The sequence below is a fragment of the Coloeus monedula genome (genome assembly GCF_965178545.1).
Source record: "Coloeus monedula genome assembly, chromosome: 5".
Lineage (NCBI taxonomy): Eukaryota > Metazoa > Chordata > Aves > Passeriformes > Corvidae > Coloeus > Coloeus monedula.
The window spans coordinates 14,949,130-14,971,813 of NC_138785.1; the positions used below are offsets into that span (position 1 = coordinate 14,949,130).

At 37.3% G+C, this 22,684-nt stretch overlaps 1 protein-coding gene across 4 annotated transcripts in view; it reads left to right on the forward strand.

The window, feature by feature from the left end:
- Positions 1 to 22,684, forward strand: part of LRBA (LPS responsive beige-like anchor protein) — a 372,381-nt gene that overhangs the window by 121,705 nt on the left and 227,992 nt on the right. For all 4 annotated transcript variants that reach the window (XM_082282111.1, XM_082282108.1, XM_082282110.1 and 1 more), the window contains one exon: positions 10,231 to 10,339. In XM_082282111.1, the coding sequence (XP_082138237.1) occupies positions 10,231 to 10,339 (109 nt within the window). The remainder of the gene's footprint in view (positions 1 to 10,230; positions 10,340 to 22,684) is intronic.

The following is a 22,684-nucleotide window of genomic DNA, read 5'->3' on the forward strand; positions in this document are numbered from 1 at the left end:
AGTTTAATGTTCTATCCATAACTTTATACGTATATTATTGGAACTTACAGAAAATGACAGAGCAGGTGATGAGGCCATGCTCTGACTTATAGTCAGTGTTCAGAACCATCAATATTTTCTTCATTATGAATTGATTGTTGAGCAATAAGAGAACAATATTTACTTTTTTTCTAAAGGATTTTTTTACAGATGTCTTAATGAGTTAGCTAAGGTGTATTAAAAGAAATGCCACTTATTTAAAACTAAGTTCAGCTATGAATAACTTCAGCTAGTAAGAATCCAAATAGAAAATAAATGTTATGTGATTATGTACTGAACTAAAAATGGAATCATTTATCACATAAATTAATACGCTATAAAAATATTTTTTTATCATTGCAGCAATGGGGAAAATGGCTAAATGAGAGTTTTTTCTTTCTTAAGAGGTAGATGTTCTCAAGATACATAAAAATAGTGGCCTTTTTAATGGGTTTTAATGGTTGCATTTCAGTTTATGGTAGGGGAAACACCATTCTGAGGCAGAAAAAACATTTTGCTACTAGTCTTGATCCCAAGGGCCAAGGTAAAGTAACAAGGGTGTTCAGTTACAGTGTTAAGATCTAGCCTATAGTTGTTTCCTATTATGTGAGGCTGACCTGTCTTGACCTTACTTACAAAATGCCTGCTATAAATTTGGCCCTTGATTAATGTTTTATTAGCATAGATAACATAGAGATCCCATACACATGTAAACCACAATGTAAGGTTCATCTGTGTAAAGATGATTATCATGGACAAATCAGTTGCTGAGACCGAGCTGTACATGGCAGTCAACCCAGTAGCTATTCAGCTCGTCCAGGTCAGGCTTTCTATCAGTAAACTGTTTGGAATTGACTGTTTTCTCTTCAGAACCTGCAGTGCCCATCACAGACAGATGGAATCACTCCCCCACCTCCATAAACAACATCAATAACTTAGAGTCTAGCCTGAGCAGAGTGGTTGTCTCAGGGACAAATGATCCCTTGAAGACTGGAAAGTGTGGTTTTGGTTAGCAGAAAATGTCTGTGTAATTGTTACTTCATTTCATTTCTGACTTGTAGGAGAGTTGGGTTTTTTTTTAAGTGGGAACATAACATTCATTATGGTGAAGAGGAGAGGGGATTAATTTCTTAAAAATGGCTCCTTTTATCTGTCTCCATTTTCCTCCATTGCTGTTTATAGGAGCCTTTACAGTTACTGCTGAATCGGTCATTGCGGTGCTTTGTGGCTTTGCAGCATTCACTAAAATGAAACTATTATCCCTCAAATGACAGGAACTATAATCCAGAACTACTTTTTCCTTCTCTTTATGCAGTTTGCACATTATTTTTCTTGCACATATGCTAACACTTGGGCTAAAACATCTTAGACCTTGAATTTATTCTATTTGCTATTTTTTGTGTATTTTTGCCATAGCATTGTAATCTTAGAAATTCCAAAAGCTGAAGTCTTTTAACTAAAACTTAAAGCAATATCTGCACGATATTGATTTAGACTTTACTGCATAATTGTATAGTAAAAGCTGAATTTTAAGTTGTTTCTACAAGTGCATAAGAAAAGAAGACAAGGTAGTTGTAGAAAGGACAGAACTGGTTCAGCACATAAAGGAAGGATGTCTGTAGGGCACCATGACATGAGAGTTAGAATAAATAAAATTAAGGACTGGAAGAACTGCCTGGAATTTGTGGAATCACAGAATTGCTGTTGTCTGCTGCCTTGGTTGGGGGACTTTGGTCATCCTATGTAAACCAGAGTTTTATTCCCAGTATTTATTACTAGTTTTTTTTTGACTAACAATGTCATAGGATATTCCAGCTTGAGGTGTGTTCTACTGGTTTTGTTTATTGGGCAAATAAGATGACTGAAAAATCTTTCTGGAAGAGGTCTAGAAGGGGAGATGTAAATCTCTTCTTCTGCTTGCTTTCAAATGTATTTTTTGCTTTTATGTGAAAGGTATGAATGTACCTCTCTCTCTCACAGCGGTTGGAAGTTTTATGTTTAGGCTTGCTATGTTTTGGCTAGGATTCCCTGGACAGAAATATGTGCAGAAAGTTTGCCTCTGGGACTCGTAAGATCTGCAGTGTGTGTGCTGCATTCAGAATGTGTTGGTCTGAACTTCCTCATGTTCACAAGTAACTAATGTGTTCCACAGAAGAGTTGCTCCCTGCCTTTCCAGGTAGATCACGCCCACTTCACGTGTAGAGCAGAACTGATTTGTTTGTGCCCGGTGAAATCTTGAGTTTTGAACTGAAAGAAAATCTCTAAACAGGAGGGTAGTATGTGGAAATACGGAACTGTAAACCTGCCTAAAACTGAAATACACAACTGAAGCCTTGAAATCCAGGTTACAAGCATAGTAAAAAGAAAAAAGCCGGCGTAGAATACCAGGTAGCTCCAGAATGTTAGTGAAAAGGTAAAGGAACAGGTATTTGAGAATAACCTCTTTCTGTGCAGGAAAAGAAACATCAATTTCAGTACATTGCTGCGTTTAACATTAATCTGGTTTTAATAAAAAGTAGTAAGTATTGTTCTCTGTTATTGTAGTGTCTGGGAACACTATTAATGCTCTCTGAAACCTTGTTAAAAAGGTGCCTGTACCCGTGGCTCCTCCACGTACCAAGCCATCTGTGCAGGAGAAGGATAGCTTGTGAAGTGTTTTCCTTAGCCTGCTGAACTTCTGTCAGTCTGGATTTCATTCTTGGTGCTTGCCTTTCACCTTTGGGTCCTCCCTTTAGGGACAGTCTGTTTTGGAGCCTGAACCTGAGAACTTACTGGTGAGGGAATTTGTTCACCAGAACCATCCTCTAGGTGGGATCTAGTTCACTGCCATGGCCAGCCCTCTCCTTTGGAGACTTCTGAGGTGCCCAGACTGATTCATTTTTGCACCCTGGAACTAATTATGTTTCCTCCTTATGCACAAGATGGGGGAGCTATTATTTATGAGCTAAAACAAGCACAGCTTTGTTTTATTTCCTTGCATGTACAAATGCCTCTTTTGCTAGAGCTTTATTTCCTGTACTTGACTAGCCAGCGAGCAGCTCCTGTGCTCTGTGAAGGTTAAAACTCTCTGCTGTCGCTGTGATTCATTAGCACACTTTAGTGTGAAGCATCTCTTATGCTGGACCTTGTTTTCTGTATCAGTCAGGGCACTAACAAACGTACTCGAGCTCGAGCCCAGGCATGACAGTTATTATCCCCTTTGGAGTGATAATGGGTTTGGCATGGCAGGGGTTGAGGGATCAGTCTCCTAAGCATGCTGCAGCAATTATTCTTTCCAATTTTCAGTTGAAGAGGCTCTTGAAGATGCTTAATTTAAATTTTCTCAAACACAGTTTTCTTGGCCATCTAAAGAATTATAAAAGAGTGTTCTATGTTTACATTTTTATATACTTGTAAAAGAATATTTACACAGCAGTTGCTTTAAAAAAATGTCACAAAGTGTTTGGTTGAAAGACAACCTCATTAAACTAGCAGAATCCATATATAATTTCCTTTCCTTTGCCTTTGCTTTTTCAAATCCTTACCCAAACCAGGCAACACAAAACATAAGGATTCACAAGTGTATCCATGTTTGTTTTTCTGTAGCTTTTTTTTATTACTGTGTTCTCTGTTGTCTAACGAGGGATGAAATCTAATCAAAATTCTCCCCTCAGAGAATATCAGAGCATTTTCTAATATGTCTGTCAATGTAGTTAAAAATAGCCTTTTTTTTTTTTTTCTTTTTTCTTTTCCCAAAGGAAACTTGCAAGGGATTTTGTGCTCCCTTGGATTTAAAATTATTATTTTTGAGACACTATAGCCTTCTATTAAAAATATTTGTTGGAATTATGCAATTAATTCAGAAGTTATTGGGAGAAAAAGGAAGGCAAACAGAATGCAAATTTAACATCCTTAGCAAGTAAAAATTCCATCAACCAACTGAAACAAAGTCCCATACCTCTCCAGAAACAACCAAATCCAACTGGTATTATTCTCTCAGTACATAACGTCTAATAGTATAAAAGCTGGAATGCTGTAATCATCTATATTTCTATAACTGTTTTTTTTTTTAAGAATTGTACTAAGAAAATTTAAACATATGTCACCTGCTTTTCCTTGTCTTAAATTGTATGTATTGCTTTTGACTGATCATGGATGCAAATATTTTTAATACTGAAATACTTGGCAATCAAGCTGGATGGCCAATTACTTTGGATGCTTTCCGAATGGAAAATGGGGGACAGATGTAGCTGCCCCATTCAATTGTCTCTCGCTTGCAACGCTGTGGTCACTCTCAAGGAATGAATGGTGGAGGATTGTGTTGCCATAGAAGCAACTGCTGTGATGGAAAATAGTTAGAAAAATACAGCTATTAATGAAAAAATGGATGATAACTGACAGACTTTGTGCATAATTGACCAAAAAAGGCTCCGGAGAAAAATGATAAATGCAGTCAGGTCCAAAGTAGAATTGATTACGTCCAGTCTGCTCCCCTTGCTGCAGCCTCCTTGTCCTGAGATTCTGATAACACAGAACCTGCACTTCAGTCTTGTTTTGTGAGAGAAAAGAAGCGTTGTCCACATTTCCTTGCTTTTTGAGTTTTAGCAACTCTTTGTGTTTAAGTGGTACATTTTGTAAAAGAGATTTTTGGTGATTTCTTTCCTGAGTTTTGATGTTATTGTTTTGGTTTGTTTAAAAAAAAAAAAAAAAAGCAGATCTGTTAATGTGTGAATTTGAGTACATAAGATCATTAGGCTAGACTTTAAACAACATTTTAAATGTGTTGAAAATTAGAAATTGTAACCTGGATGTATTTCAGAGGTGGATAAGTTGACTTGTGTGGGGTCTTGATGCTACCTAATTTTTTTGTGTGCATGTGTGTGCGCTAAGGTATACTGTGATGCACACGACCTTTTTTAAAACACTTTTTTATTTCACTGAGTTTTGAAGGGTATGTGCGTGACAAAGGTAGGGTTTGCTTGTGAGAATACATAATTAATTTGCTGGGTCTATGAAAAAGGAAATTCATAAACCACTTTTGAGCACCTGGGAATTCTGCAATTTTTTTTTTTTTTAATGTAGAAAGTTTTTGGTAACATCTGCTTTTAAAAGAATAGATTAATGCAAGAGTAACAAGAAGATATCTATGTTGTATTGTGTGTGTACACATGTATTGTACTATTGCCATCTGATGGGACATTTTCAGAAATCATCTCTCATAGCACTGTGCAGCAGCTCTGAAATGTGAACACAACAGTTTTCAATGGGCTCTGACATGTCCTAAGAGGCTTTCCTTAGTAGAAAAGATTGGATTGGTGTGCCCCCCCCTCAGCTGCCTTTTCAAAGTGCTGTTTCATTTAATGCTAATGAATGTCCAAGTCAGCATTTTGGTGAGTCTGCACAGTCTTGGGGCTTTGTTGTTTTGTGTGGTTTTTTCCCTGTCCTATTTTAAGGCAATAAATGTGTTCAAACTTGAGTATTCAAGACTTTATGGACTAACTATATATTTTGAGAATTCAGTCCAGTATCTGTAAAGTATCTGTGTTCCACAGTGCGATTGTAAAACTTCCTTGCAACAGTAATTCCACCACTTAGCACATTGAACAGTCAGATCCCATAAAAGTCCATGTGTATCCATGAGGAACATATCCCCTTTTGAAGTCAGAGAATCTCTTACATGCCGGGTTTATGAGGAAGGAGTGCAAGTAGGAGAGCTTACCTTGCTTGGCTGTCTTAGAGTTCTCTGTTGTGGAGCACTTGGAACATACACAGTCTCTCCCAGCAGTATTTTGTGATAGATTGATGCCTAAACAGCTGCTGTCAGTGTCACCTACAAAGCTTTTTTTCATACTCTGACTAAAACTGATAATTGTTGGACATCAGTAATGCTAACCCAGATTTTTTTGCCTCTTGTACCTCCTAATTTCTGCTAGTTGTAAGGAGAAGTTTGGCTTTTTTACTTGCTCATCTAAGCATTCAGCAGCCAGAAATCAGAGGAAGACTTTTAGTTCTTTGTCTCATGGTTTTCTCTTCCAGCATAACAATGAAAATCAGTCTATCTCATGCATTTGGCTGGAACTCCTCTCAGTGGTTTAGCACTTCATTCCTGACCCAGCAAAGTATGCAAGTATATATTTAACTTCCAGCATGGAATCCATCCACTTGCTTGTTTTTACTAGGCTGCTCATCTTTTCGAGGTTAAGCACATGTTTTAAAATACTTCAGTCTGGAAAAAAAGTGCTTGGGAAGAAAAGTCTGTCTGAGACCTTGAATCTGGTGTGCACTGCAAACAGAAGAGTAGCCCTGGTATCCAGAGCCTTTACACTCATAGATATAATGTCTAACTTCTACAGAACATGTCCATCCATGCTCCATGCACATTCTTCTTGTATTAAAATCAGGAAGAAAATAATCTTAATTCTCTAGTGTGTCATAAATAAAAACAAATGAGAAGAGAATCTGTCAGGAAGGTGGAATGTGAATCAGCACATTCAACAGTACTTTGGTGTTTAATAGTAATGGAAAAAATCAGCAGATATGTGAGATAGTAGAAGGCAAGCATGGTCTGTCTGTCTGCATACAGAGATTACGAAGCATCAGCAAGAAGGAAACTATTAGACTTGAGGTTATCTTTCATCTTGGGTGTCCATACTTCGAAAAAGACAAAAAATTCAGTCTGTTTACTCAAAGAAAGGAAAAGATATCCTTTTGCTGTAAAAAAATGTATTTAATATGTTTTAGATAACATTTTTATTTAACAAAAAAAGAACTAATGTAATCTAGTTGCTGGGGAAAAAAACCAGGATATAAGCAGACAATTATAGTTAGGGAATTTTCATTTGTGTTTTTTTGGTCTTTGTTTGTTTGTTTTAATTAACACTAATTGCCTTATTATAAAACTTTGTTATGGGAGAACATGGTGTAAAATATCATTTTGGTCTAGAACAGGTTGCCCAGAGAAGCTGCGGGTGCCCCATCCCTGGAAGTGTTCCAGGTTGGATGGGGCTCTGAGCGACCTCATCTAGAGGAAGGTGTCTCTGCCTATGGCAGGGGTTTGGAACTAGATGATCCTTAAGGTCCCTTCCAACTGAAACCAATTTGTGATTCTATAAGCTTCAAAACTTAAAACAAAAATCCAAACAAAAGTTGGGGGGAATCTTTCTGGAAACTATGCTGTACCTCAAACAAGGGGTACAGACTTGATGGAGGAAATGAATTTGTTTTCAGGATGATATTCATGATCAATTTGCATACAGGCCAGAGCAGGAACTAGCCAGGACCATTATGATCCTTTAAATCCGTGAAGTGCACTTAGTGTCTTAGTGAGGAGACTCAGATGTTTCTAAACATTTTTTTCCTTAAGAAGAAAACGTTTGTCTCTCAAAGTTACTGATCTAGGTAATTCAGTTTATAGGCTCCCCCACATGTACAAAAGGTGTGTGTAGTTTGGAGTTGAACTGATATTTCAGCAAGAGTCAGATTCCTGTCCTTGCCTCCACAGTGGTCTGCTCGCCTGGGAACAGTTGTTTTATTGAGAGCAGTGAGCTACACTTAACAAATTTCTGTTCAACATTTTGTTTCCCTTAAATGGAAAAGTAGCAGCTGTCAAGGTTCCCAAAATTATTTTTAGTAGGTGATTAAAACTTCATTTTAGATATATAAGCAGAGATGTGTTCATTTATACAGGTGCTGTGAGCTCATATTTGCCTTTGATTTTTAGTGGTGGCTACAGAATTCTCTATTATATCGTGCCATCCTTACCTTTATGTATAGATATATATATATTTAGTTTGTGAAGTTCCATACTGAAACTGAAGTGGTAAATTCAACATAGAAATCTGAGTGGTATGCCATGTATGTGGATACTGTTTTCATAAAGGAACTCCAGACTGCCCTAGATGATGGTACAACTTGAATTGTTTGTTATGAGGAAGTTAATCCAAGCATATGAAGCGTTTGGAAAAGGTTGAACTGAAAAGAAAGATTAAAATTTAAAGTTCTTGAATGTGGAAAGAAAAAAGAAAAATCATGTCTCAGTTCTATCTGCCTACCTGGCCTACCCCTGTGTGGAACATCATAGGGAAAGTGAGGAAAGTGTGTGGGTTTAGTAGGGAGAGGTGGGGGTGACAACTGATCCATAGGAGACAAAGCTCTTCCTGATACTTGAAGTGTGTTTGTTTTCACTAGGCACCCTTCTGGTCTGTTCGGACAACGTTGTTCCTGTGTGAGGGAATGTAGTTCTTTGCTTTGTTTGGAACACATCCATTATCTCTGGAGATTCATAGCAAATGCTGGGTTCCTTACTGGTTATGTTTGGTAGACAAAACAGAAAACCATGTTGTAAAGTGTTAAAACAATTATTTTATAGGGTGATTTCTTAAACAGATGGAAGAAAAGTGGGACTCACAGAGCATAGATTAAAAGTAGACCTTTTAGAGGACAGCTGGTGTTTTTCAAAGTCTGATCAAGCTAGCAGAAGATATTGGTATTGACAATCTCAAGGAAAATAATGGAATACTGTCCAACTGGGTTACATGCAACTTGTAATAATGTAATTATTACATTAATGTAATGTAACATTATCATACTACATGAGCATTAATGATCCCCTTAATTTTTTAAACAGTTCTTAGTTCAATAAAAAAAGTTTATTTAAATGCTTCTGTATCAGGTTTGAATGTGCTACTGGAGATCGTGGAGAAGGAGTCAAAGACTTGAAACCTGCCCAGACTATGCAATTGGTTATACAAAATTTCTTGTTGCAGGTTTATCACTAATTCATGCAGATAAATTGGCAGAGCTGTCTTTTTGTTGCTCAACAGCTCCTTCCATTCTAATAGTGACTAAAAATAGAAAAAAAATAAAAACAATTGTAATGTGGTTTTAAACCAGTGGCTTTTGTAAAGCCTCCCCAAACAGAAGGTGAAGTCACACCTCAAGTAGTGAATTGTGCATATTTCTTATTTCAAGACTTCATCCATGGGGAGACAGTAATCCACCAATTTGGCTGGTTTGTGAGCTCGTTGCCTCACGTGGCTGCTGTGCTGCTGTCTGTCTGAGCCTTGTAATGAGAGGGGCAGTGAACAAAGAGCTTCAGGTGTTCTGCCTCTGGATTTCTTCTCATAGGAGCAGGCATGTGACCTTCAAGTTTCCTGCAAGGGTGGAATTCTGAATAGCATAGGAAAAGAGACAGCAGAGCATCACCCTTTCAAACATAGAGACAGGTGGAGCCTTATTTCAGATAAATAAATTAATGGGGTTAAAATTAGCATTGGATGCATTAGAAGACATCCTGCACAGTAAATCCTGTGGTTGTGAAGTAGACTCTGAACTTGTTGAAATGTACGTTAGCTTATATGTGCAAGGCAAGCTAGTGAATTTGTGTTCTGCTGCTCTTTTTTCTACAACTGGAAGCCTTATTAAAAAAAAAAGGTTTAATAACATATATTTTAAAGAATTAATCAGTAGGGCATGTAATGGATTTATCTGGTGTATCTTTGAGTGATCCTATGGAAATGTGCACCTTCTAAAACAGTGTGGCTCCTGTATAGCCAGTTTTAACTTTATGAATCCCAATGTAACTAATTAAAAAGGAAATGTTTTTAGTAACAATATGTGAACTCAGAGAGTAATTGGGTTGTAATTCAATCTGTCAGCTCTGCTGCCATTCATAAACTCAGGGTTTATGAAGGCCTCAGAAATCTCAGTTTGAATTACAGCTTTATTCTGTACATAACCTGGAACAATGTATATCTTAGCATTTCATTTGTGAGACTGAGAATGTTTTATAATCCTGAAAATATTACTTAAATGTATACTTACCGTAAAATTTCAATCTTGCATTTGGAGGAAAAACTATATTGCACTGCATTTTTTTATTTAGATTTTACATCAATTATGTTGGAGCTTTAACTGTGGATGTTTATATGAATAAACTGCTTACTTTATGTTGTGGGGTATGCGAAAGATTTTTTTTGCATGTCTCTATTTCAGGTAAAACAAATGACTGTCTAGAGTGTTTATGTTTTGTTTAATATTTACTTTGGTTTATATAGAAATACAATTTTACTAGTTGCCATAGTATTACCCTCCAACCTTATTTATACTGTTTTCTTAACACAATAAAGTCAGTTATGAGAGCCCAACATATTTGCATATCTATACTGTATTTACAGATTTTTATTTTTGGATTTCATTCTCTTAAGGCAGTTGTTAAATCTTCTCTGTGCTCAGGTTGCTGAGTCAAACCATGAAGGAGCATCTGGTACGAGTGGCTAATGAAGCAGAATTTATCCTGAGCAGACAGAGGGCAGAGGATATTAACCGCCATGCTGAATTTGAGGTAAGAAAGGAAATCTTGTTTAAAAAAAGCAAAACACAAAAGCATAACCATCCCACTGTGTTTGAGGATTCCAGGGTGTGATAGGGGCTTTTCAGGCTTCAGGAGGTTCCACTCTGAAAAGCGCTTTCCAGTCGTAGGGTGATTTGATAAGTTTGCCAGTAACTTTGATGGAAAAAGAGGCTGGGCTGAGCAGAGCAGCTCAGAACTTGTTGAAATCTGCACGCCATAGATTGTAGGGGAAAGAATTTTATCATACCAATGCTGCTCTTTTCCATTTAGCAAGTATCACTGTATGTGTTAAAGCTGCTTAGCATCACAGTCAAGATACAGGTCTGAGAAAAACCACTTTGCTGAAGATAAGTGGTAACAGCTTGTGAAGTGCAAAATGAGAAATTACTTTCTTTTTTCTTTTTGTATCATCTGCTGTTTAACTAATCCCTCTCTAAACCCATTCTTCTTATGTTTTACATGCCTCAGTGTGGTTTAGTTATGTTTTCATATTTTCACCCCACTTAAGGGAATCTAAAGTGAAATGATGGTCTCTGTTTTTGTAATAAACTTGTATTACTTGTAACAAAAATACAAGCCTGTTTTCTGAATCACTTTGGTCATATCTCCAATGTAGGATCATCTTTCCCTGTGCTTTAATTATTGGGTAAATGAAGATGAAGCTAAATCTCTCTCAATTCACTAATATTGTACTTAAAGAGTACTTTGTCTGTCTTCTGGCGTGTGATATTACTTGTGGTTTTGTTTTTAAAATGCAGCATTAAGAGATTGAAGGCACATTTGTGCTTAACGTATTTCTAAACTGTTTTCCTCTTAAATCTTTACTTGAAAAAATACTCCCCAAAGATGAAAGCATATTTGTCTTAGACAGTGCTTATATTTTAAAGGTCATCTGTGTTGGCCCTGGGATTCAAGCTGTGCGTTGTCTAATAACATATCTGCACTTCATCTAGAGCTAGTTACCCCCTCCTGCAAACAGAGATGTTGGAAGGTATCTCCAGTACCGTTTTGCAATGGTGAAATAGCAGGCATGTTTCATTTATTACATCAAGGGTTTGGCGACAGTCCTGTGGAGATGAAAAGTGCATCCTTTTACTCTCTTGCCTGATAATCAGTGGACTGGGACATGGCTTGACATCTTTTGCTCTGGATTTATGCAGAAGCTCCATGCATGACATGGCATTATTGATTAGATGAACAGCCCACTTTTTTCCTTTGAATGCAAACTATTTGCAGACAGGGGTGTGTGTATGTAGGAAACGTGAGAGAAATGAAGGGTTCTGTCATATAAATACAGGCTATCTGTTAATACAGTTGTTCAGTGACAACTTCACTCTTAGGCCTAGTTCAGCCTCAAGATACCTTTTATGGTGTCTGGAAGAAATTTAAACAGAGCATCAACTTACATTTTTAATATAGCTCTGAGTTTTGCTGTGACAAGTCTCTAGGATGGGATTTGGCTGATACTTTAGGCTGATGCTGGTTTGAGTCTGTGCTGTGTCTGTGGTGGTGGCTCAAGACATTTAACTCATCAGGTGGCACTTAAATGGAAGCTGGTGTACTCAAATTTCTCAGCAGTCTGTTTATCCAGTTTAGTTTTGTTACTGGCTTGGAAAAAACTTTAATCCAGCATGACTTCCACAGGGGTAAAAACTGAGGATAGGAGAGTACTGGATTCTAGCAAACGTTTAAAGAACCTGATGTCAGTGGCAGACTTCAGTCAGTGTTGTGTTCCTTTGTGGAAAGAGAAACCATTAGTCATATCCATCTGAATCCACGTTAACAATCAGAACTTCTGGTAGTTTGAAAGCGAACCTGTGAGAGGCTCCAAATCAGAACGACAATTTAATAAGAAAATTAAAATAAATGCAATAGTACAGAAACCCTGACAGAGTCAGAGTACAACCTGACACCCTGTTGGTCAGGGTGGTGGTAGCAGTCAGATTAAATGGTGGCTGCAGTCCTCCTGAAGTGATAGATGTGGTTCTGTTGAAGCGGTGATCTTGTAGAAGGGTCTGGTCTTCCTCTGAGGGTCCAGTGGTGGTTACGTAGCTCTTGTCCTCTGGGAATCCAGTAGGTAAGGGCTGCCTGTGGTGTTCCAAACCTCAGATTATATCCAGGTAGGAATGCTTGGTTGCTCCCCCAGGGCGGAGCATCTCACAATGGGATGATATAATTTTATGGGTCATGCAGTGAGGCTTGATAGCTCAGTAACAGAAGATGTCACTCAGGACGGAGTTATCAGGGATGTGTCATGGAAGAGAAAAAGAACACTTCCCCACCTGGTTTTAACAGACAGTGATAGAATACATCCTTTTTGTTACATCTTACATTGTAACCTAAGACAGCCATGTTCCATCCATTTCCTAATACATGTGACAGCTGCAGAAAGTGAGCAGATCCTGTGAATGACAGCTAGATTAAACAATCTCTTGGAAAATAGAGTGATCCTATAACATTTAGCCCAGTAAAATGATATATGCAAATGTGGGTTTGATCACATTTAAAAACATTTTGGGCTTCTGGTAATGACTAGTTGCAGGTTTTTGTAAGAAATGGTTGGGATGGCCATGTGTGATTCAGATCAGAAGAAAGTTTTGCCACCTGAGTTCTGGGGAGAAAGGAGATGAGACTGGTTGAGGAGGGATAAAGGCCCTCAGATGAGAGATGAGGAAAGAACTCTTACCCATTTTTCATTTTTTTTGATCAGACTTGCAAGTCTGGTGTTTCATATCACATATGAAATAATCCATGTAACATTGAGTCAGCAAAAATTCGACCCCAAATTATCTTTTTAAAGATCTTTAGTGTGTTTACTGCTACCTGGTTGTAATTCTCCACTTCTAAAAGTCATGACCAAGATGAGCCTTACAATATCCAAGTCAGATTTTGGAGAGGTTTGCACTGTGGTGCAAGGGCAGTTTTAAAATAAAAGGCAAATTATCTTGTCATCATTTAAACCTCAAGTCTGGTATTTGGAGCACACAGAGGCAGGAGAAAGCAGTGGGAAATTCAGATAAGCTTCATAACCAAGTCCTGTAGTTATATATAATTGTACAGTATTTGCTTGTAAATGGGTAAGGATGGTCACTGTAAGAAGAAGGAAAAGCCTAGGGAGACAGGTAATACAGGGAAGGCACTGCTGTGCTGAAAACTGCACCTTAGAAATGTGATGCAAGAAGTTTTTTGTCAGGTGATACTTTAAAAGTTGCACAGGGTCCAGAAGAGAAGGTGCCGCTCCTGTTTGGTTCTTAATTCATTGCAATACAGGAGAGATGTTTTCCTTCCAGAAGTGGTTTGATAAATGTCTGCCTATCAATTTTTTCCCGTCCAGGAGGAGACAGAGAAGCAACAGCAACTGCAGCACATGTGAACTTTGCTGTGTAAGGTCTGGTTGTGCTTTGCTCCATCTCTATGTGGTGGGACCCTGCGTTGGTCAGAACATGGAGAGGAGCCCTTCCCAGGCAGTAGGATGACCAAAAGCATGGGAAGAGTCTCTAAAGCAAGGATAGTTTTGGGTTTTGTTTCCTTTTTTTTTTTTTGGCATGTTGTTCTAGTTTGTCCTGTAACTTTAGATATGCAGTAAACCCTTAGTGTCTGAGCGAGATAGATTTAAACTAAAAGGAATAGAAAAGAAGTATTTTCTATTCTTTTTGGGCCTTCTTATGGCAGTTTTCTCTCTTTCAGAAACTTAGTGTCTTTTCACCACCACCTTTGTAAGTAGTAGTTCCACCTATGCATGTAGACATATGGAGAGGTCACCAGGAAACCTGAGACATACTTACTCATTTTACAGTGTGTTTGAGCCTCAGAGAAGACTGATATTATTTCTCTAGTGAGGTAGCAAGGAAACACACATTTTTGCAGTGAATGTGGGAATGTGAGCATTTCTAACATATACCTCTTAACCTTAAATTTTCCCCATTTTCCGTGGGATTTATATGCACGTCTCTTAGATATTTTTCAAAATCTCAGCCTCGGTGTTTGGCAGAGTTGAAAACCCTGAAGAGGAACCCCTTTATGGTAGTTTCATGCTACCACCCAGATTGTTTTCTAGAAATGACCTTGAAAAATATGGTGATTCTCACTGTGTCTTAGATAATCTGTGCAGACTGCTGTGGAGTCGGACCTGTGGGAATAATTGGATTTGGTGTGAGGAGGGGGAGGGAATTTTGTACTCTAATTGACTTTATTTTATAATTTATGATAGGAGTGCCCATTGCCTTGGATATGCCTCCTGTCTTATATAAATCTCTATGTGTATTTGTGGGTGAATATACATATTTATAGAATTCTAAGTAAGTAAACCTGCAAGGTTTTTAGGCCTGGACTGTTTAATCTTTCTAGTGAAGCTTTAGTTTGCTATTGGATGGCATTACTGGATGTAGGCAAAAATTTGGATATCATGTCTCAATGCTTGTGTAAAGTATTTTCAATGAATGCTCCAGGAACATGATTCCCCTTTTTTTTCTGTTTTGTTTTGCTTTTGGTGTTTTGGGGTTTTTTTGCATGGAAGATTCACATGAAAAATTAGGAAAATGGGGGGAAATGTGTAATACAAAACTATTCATAACATCATACATTATGGTGTGTGTAGAAGAGCAGTGGAGAGTGCCACACAATAATTTTCAGAAAACTTTCTATAATGGGTGGACAAGGATTCTTCGTTCTGAGGAAAACAAACCCCTTGGTAATTTTTTCAGTAAAATGTAACTGTTACTCTAATTGGAAAAATAACCTGCCTTCTCAAAGTGTCATTTTTGAAAGATTGTGTGGTGTCATCCCCTTGAATTTTTGGTCTTACTTTTTTTCAGAGTCTCATCATCCATAGAATATAAAGTGCTGGCATTTTCTTATTGGCTGTTTCTGTTGATTAACTGACAATTTCACCTGACTTTACCTTTGCTAGGCAGCTAACTCTCTGCATGATTTCTCTTCAATAATTAAATCTAGCATTTCCACCTGCTGTAAAATTTGTTGTCCTTTTGTGTTCAGTTATGTTTTTTCATGTGGAAGACTTGGACTTCCTCACAGTTTTAATTCTTATTCAGTGTCAATTTACAGGCTGTGATAATAAACAGAATGTTTTACTTCATGGCTCATGCTGGGAAATGAATCTTAGAACTGGTATTGCCTTGATAGAGGTGGGATGCAAGGCTAGGCAAGCGTTCCAGTAGTGACTTGGATGGAGCTGTTTGCTTTTTGCTTCCTTGGCAGAAGGCAAAATCCAGTGCTTCCCTTGATTGATAATCTTCTGTATTCCACATCTTTTCTCCTTTGGTGCACTAAGCATTAAATGTTGGAATATGTTATTTGTATCAGGAAGTGACTAAAAATTACTGCAAATCAATTCTGGCAGAATACCCGTAAGTCAAAGGGAATGTTTGAGAGCCCCAAAAGAATAGTTAGTGGAAAGGTATTTGGTGTCCTTGTGGTTTCTGTAGATGATTGTTGCTTCTGTATCAAACAAGAAGTTACTGTGGGAAAGAAGGTTTTAATCCTTGACTGGGTCCATATTCTCCATAGTTTTTCAGTGTTTTTAACAAAAGCTGCTTTGTTATAGAACCTGTGCATAAAAAAAAAATCCTTCTGTGGCTCTTGCAACATCCTTTCTAGTTTAAATGTTTTTCAGCACACTTAATGGTAATGTCCTTATTAAAACAAAGGATTCTGCAGTGCTTTCAGTGGGAATTCTCTCTTGTAGAATGGGTCAGCAGCGATAGTTCTCCACAGAACGCACAGAGATAATGCATAGTGCAAGTCGTGGGAATGTACCCAAAAGTTGTTGTCCTTAAGACTGCAGAAATGTAATGGGGCAACACAAAGGAGGTTAGATGTACCCTCACAGAAAAATAAGGCTTTACAAATTTTGTTATGAATGGGCTTGACTCTCTCAAATTTAAATTTTTAAATAAATGCTGCCCTTTGCATTGGGTCGTTTAGGTGTTACAGCACCATCTGTCTGTCAGTAGAAGGAAGAAAAAAAATCGGCTTTTATTTCTAAACACATTTTTGAGGTATTATAAATGCTTCACAGAGTGCTGAGCATAGGAGAATATATTTTTTTTCCATGGGAGGATTAACCAATTTTGTTCTGCTGCAATATGTTGGGAAGTCCCAAACTAGGAGATTAAATTTCTCTTATTCTTGAGGTGGCAAGTTTTGGGATTAATTGTTTCATGTGAAACAAAGGGTACTGAAATGAAGAGTTCCTTTTCTGTTCAAACACTGTAACATTTTCCCTATGCTCTGGGAAGCGTTGGGATAAAGTATTGCCTAAATATGAAAGAAGGAGTGAAAAATTGTGATTTCCCTTTCACTGTGCTTTAATAAGCAAAGGGAGGAGAAAGAACAAAAAATTGCACTGGAATACTGAGATCTCTTTTTGTTATATTTCAGTTTTAAATTAAAATACATTACAGAAGCACGTCTATGAGTTATCAAAGGTAGCTCTTACCTTTCTCTCGAGAAGAGAACTTCCAGAATGACCTTACTGGTGGGCTTTCAGTACCTGTAAGAGAGCTGGAAAGGGTCTATTTCCACAGGCATTTAGTGTCAGGATAAGGGATGGTGGCTTCTAACTGAAAGAGGACAGGCTTAGATTCAATATTAAGAAGAAATTCTTCCCTGTGAGAGTGGTGAGGCACTGGAAGAGGTTGCTTAGAGAAATTGTGGATGCCCCATCCCTGGAAGTGTTCAAGGCCAGGCTGGATGGGACCCTGAGCAATCTGGGATAGTGGAAGGTGTCCCTGCCCATGGCAGAGGGTTGGAACTGAAAGAGCTCTGAGGTCCCTTCCAGCCCAAACCATTCTGTGATTCTGTGACATGATAATATTGTTCCTGAAGCAGCTTGACAGAAAATTCATTTAAGAACTGCTCTCTCCTATAAACCTTAATAATGAAACAAGAAGTGAGGTTCATTCCCTTTTTTTGGATAATGTTTTTTACCCATTATGAGACAAACTGCATGTAGGATTAAATCTAATAAGTATCAACATATTATTGGGCTTTTCAAATCATATTTGTTTTATAGATTTATGGCTGTAGGTACTTCATATTTAAAAAAATCTATTATTTTTTTGATGCTTATGAAGTTTTATTGCTTTGTAATTAATGCTTAGTGCGAAGCAGTATCTTGTTGAGATTCTTCCACATTCTATAATCTAAGATGTTTCATTTACAAACTAAGTGTAATTAAAAAAAAAACATCCAGGAAGGTCATGCACAGTGGTTTACAGTGTTTGAGATTTGAACTTTTTGTGGCCCTTTTCACTTCTTTTACGTATTTAACGCATCTACTTATTTTTCTTTTCCTGTGAATGGTAAACTTTGTTTTAAAAACTGTTTATCCCCTCTTTTAAGTATTGTTACAGATTGTTATATTCGCTAGAAATTATCAATAAGCTTAATTTATCTACTCTCCATAGGTCTTTGAACTTATCTTTTGCTGTGGGAATACATCTTAACTCCATCGTAAGGTGTTCCTATCTGCCTTACCTCATCCTGCCTTTATTTAAATATCTTTTTGGCATTCAGACTTGATGAGCTGGATCTTTCTTGTCTGTCTCAAGTGGCTTGTTGAAAGAAATCTAATGAAGCCTGACTTCCTTTACAAAGGCACTGATGGCTCTTGCCAGTGTGTTTATTCCTTGATTTGCTTTTTGCTTTAGACAGAGCTCCAAGTTTGCCTTTCAGAAATTTCAGACTTACTGCTGTGTCGCTCCCTGCAGTCCTCCAGAGTCCATTTGGGGTATTTCATTCCTCTGGCACTGAGGCAGTTTGAACAAGAACACTGCAGCTGATGGCTGTATTCATCCCTGAGTTCTTCTGGATTACCTGAGTGGACACTGTCTGGTCCCAGCAGTTGCTCTCATCCCAGTTTTCTTTTATAACATCTCTGTTCTGTGGTGGTCATATGTTTCAAGAGCGCTTTCTGCCCTTTGATCTTCTATTAGCTCTACAGAGACACCTTAATGGGCTTACTCCTCCTGATTGGTTTGAAAAATAATTTATTGCTGCCTTTTATGGCTTTATGCAATTGTTCCTCCATCTCTTTTAACCTACTTTGTTCTGTTTTTAAAACTATCATGCCATAGTGGATGTATTTTTCTGTTTTCCTTCTTTGGGGAGACTTACTGAAGAATGCCATTTTCTTACAGCCTTCTTTCTCTACAGCTTAACCATTCCAGCTTTTTGTTTGTTTTTAAGCAGCCTTCTCTTGGATGGCATATGTTTCCTTTGAACCCCTAATACTGTATCTTTTTATACAGATTTTGTGTTGTCTATTAAAACATTTTCCATGTTTTTCTGCATCTTTTTGTATTTATAATATGAAAACTAAGCTAGCCAGGTAAGAAATTTCTTGCTTCAAATGAGATGTTCCCATCAGAAATGTTGTTGTTCTCACCTCTTCATGAAAATAAATCAGTATTGTTTACCTAGTTTATTATTCATGTACAGATTTTTATGGTAGCTCATGCCAGGTAATGATTCTCAAATAATCCTGACTGAAGTAATACAGTGTAAATAGAATGTAATTTTCTAGCACTAACAAAGCAAGTATCCTATTGTGCTTGATTGGAGATTTTATTCTAAAATTTCTGTCCAGAGATAACTTGCTTTGCTTATGCACCTTTCTAAGAACAGTGTTAGGGATTCTTCAGCTTTGGAGAAAAAGCAGTGGTGATAGTTCACATCTCTCCTATGTGTTTTGTTGTAACTTGGTTTGATCTAAATGAGAAAGACATTTTATTAAAATAATTCTGGTATTGGAACTGACAAGGTCACAGAAGATCTTCAGGGTCCGTATACCTGAAGATGTTTTTTTCTCAGTATTTCAACTAGTAGGTTGGACTTAAATACTCTGCTCAGTTGTAAACTTGAACTTATCTTCATTTCGTATTATTTCTTTCTTATTATGTGTTTTAATCTTTGGGCTTCACTGTCAAGCTTATTACCCTATGTCAAATTGTGCATTCTAAAGGAAGACTTTATTGAAAGGGCAAATGTAGTAACACTTTTCTGGAACACACTTTCACTCTTCTGCAATTTGAAGTGACGCTTGGGTTGTAAAATGCCTTTTCCCTGGTAGTGAGTCAGGTTGGATGAGGAGACATGGATCACAACCAGTATTTCCTAGAGCACCTTCTGTTCGCTACACTGTTGTAATTAATAGAATAAAGCTGTTGCTGATAATAGCTGATAACTACACTCAAAGCTTACAGTTGGGAGGCTGACTCCAACAAGTGTAGTGAAGGATTGATTCCAATAGCTGCAAAATTATGGCAAAAAGGAGCAAAGATAAAGATGACCAATGGTGTTCATTTTATGTCTAAAATTTCTATTTCGTATTTTCCATGTTTTTTTTATCTAAGGTGAAGCTCCTGTGCTGTTTTATTGTGATGATGACTTGGTCTTCCAAGCTTCCCCTCCAGTTCCTCACATCTCCTTTGTGACTAAACAATTCTGAGTAACTGAGTGTCAGCAATTCATTATTCACTCATTCTTCAGACTGTTTTTTACATATCTTTTGAACAGCCTGAAACAAACTGACAGGAATTGTACAGTTAATGTTAGTTTGACCAGGTCCTTATCTCATATTTTCACTCCTCTCCTTCTGGAATTAGCTATACTGATTCTTGTCATATACCCTTTCTCTGACTGCTTTTTCTTTTATTTTGCTTTTGTGATTTTGGTCTAGGATAAGTCATTATACCTTCCCAAAATGTGACTTTTAAAATAAAAGTAGTTTGTTTACGTGAGTGGAGGATTTGTGCTTATTGATGTTTTCAGAGCTTTGATGAAATAAAAGGTTAGAATATTCTTCTGTTGTTATTATTTGTAGAGTTAACATTTCCACTGAAGGTGAAAATGTAAATATCACAGCCATTCTGAAAAAAAAAAAGTCAATTACAGTTATGATAATTTAGTTTTTGTTTGCCTACAGGAACCTGAAACTGCTTTTTTGTTTCTGTTAGAATAGTGAATCGAAGAGTTTTTAATAGCATTAACTTTCAGATCAAATGTTTGCAACCAATCTTTATAATTCCAGAATTAGTGGAAACGTTTATATCTTCAGATTCTTCCATCCAGGCACAGGGAAGCGAATTACTGAAAAGATAAAAATAAATTTGTTTGCTTCCTGTCAGAGTTCATATCTACAGCCAACCTTGATAGAAGACCAGAATGATTTAGACAAGTTTGCTTTGGAGATTCATAACATATGCTTGCTGGACAGAATTGAGTTATCTCTGCTCTGGAGAGTAAGTTATTGTAGCAGGAGCTGACAGAGATGAAGATAACTGAGGGAAATTCAATTACCTTTTAGTGTTTTCCTTCTAATAGGATTCTTAATGTGAAAAAGATCCTTAGATGATGCGCCTGTGTTGCTTTGTGAGATCTGCTTTGATACCTGCATCCAGAATAAAGTGAACTCTTCTTTTCAGGCCTTCATTAAGGATGAAATATGCATCTGATTGCTAAATGGGTGTTAGTTTTTGATTCATCATATTATCATTTGTAGTCCAGATGTATTGGACAGTCTTTTGGCAGTAGTCTTGAATATTCTAAACACAATTTCATTTTCAAAAGTATTGTTTTTATGTAAAAAGGTTGTTTATAACAGCAATTGAAGAAAGAGGTCACAAAATTGTAAAATAATTCCCTATACTCTAGTGCTGTCTCTGCATGGTTTTTCTCTCATTTGACTTTTCCTGGCAAAAGCACCAATTTACAAATACTATTTATGACTGACCTGAGTTCAGACTGTTGGGCTAAAACCCATCCACTTGACTATAGCTGAATTTCTTGTAACAGCTCTCCAGTTCTGGAGTTACTGGGGTAGACTGGTACACACAGGTATTAGGATGTTGTTATTTGTGTTACTTGTAAATTTTTTTTGCAGTGTCTGATGGTTGAAATGAAAATTTAGAAGTGACTTTATGAAGGCAGCTCACTCTGCAGCTGTATGGACAAGAACAAAGCATGTACAAGTTCGTGTACCTGCAGTATGCACTCATTTACGGACCCACTAAACTACTGTCTACAGCTGAATGTAAAAAGAGTTTATTTTTAAAACTCTGAACCTTAACCAGCATTGCAAAGTCTGCTTTTTATGTGGATGATTTATCCAAGCACTTGCACACTGATATTTCTATAAAAAGAGAGGGAGAACGAGTATCTTCATGTTAGATTGATTTGCAACCCCAAAACAGGTTTGGATGTGCCTAAAAGACATAGCATACCTGACCCTAAAGAGTAATGAATTGAAATTCTGGTCCATATTTTGGGCAGCTACTTATCTTGACCTATGGCTTCTTGGTTATGTCAGCTGTGGTTACCTTTGTCATTCTCTTGTTTGAACTAAAATCATAGTAGGAATAGTCTCATTTTGTATTTAATCAGTCTCCTGATCGAGGCATGACAAAGTTGATACCTGCAGGTGTATTCTTTGATGTTCGTGAAGGTAACTTAGGAAAATCAACTTTGAGGCAACACACATTAAGATACTGGGCTGTTTAGAAAATGTTTGAAGGTGTTTGTCAGTAGTGCCTGAAAGTACTTACGGTTAAAATTTTTACTGTTGTCTGTGTTTCTTCCATAGAGTATTTTTCTCTTTTATCTATTAGTACATTATTGAGGAGAAAATTGTACAAAATGTTGCATTTAGTGTAAGAGTTTAATTTCTCCTTCCATTGAAAGCTTCAGCCTCTCACGGAGAATGCTCCATAATGAATGCAAAATGCTGTGATGTGCAGAAATAAATACCTGCATGAGTGATGGCTGAAAAGGGACAGTAATTGCTCAAGTAAGGATTTTACAACTAAATTGATAAAAGTATCTTTAGTACTAGATGGGGCTTGAAGTCCATCTGGGACCAGGGGGGGAAATGGAAAGCTATAAAGCCACATCCATCCAAGGGTGATATTCCTGAGCTTTTATAAAGCTACCTTTTCATTTCTGAGTAGATCTATGCAGCTTTCCAGGGAAGGGAACAAGACTGTACTAATCAGGATTCTTAACTGGAACTGAAAGATCCTTTCACATCACCACTTCTACCTCACTGCTGTTCAGTCCAGGTTTTTATCTTAACTTTCCTGTATTTGCCCTTTAGTGGGAATCACTATAAGCAAGTTAAAAAACCTTTGCCTTCCTGCTTCATCTTATTCTTTTATCGAAGTGTTTACAGAACGAGTCTATCTACTAATTTTTCTCTTTGACCTAAATGGGAGAAAACTGAGCCAATTCCTTTGAGATGGTCTTAGGTCAAGAAAAGGAAGATGTGTCAGGCAGTTAAGTTGCTCTTCTGGTGATCATCATGTGACTTAGAAACCTCTG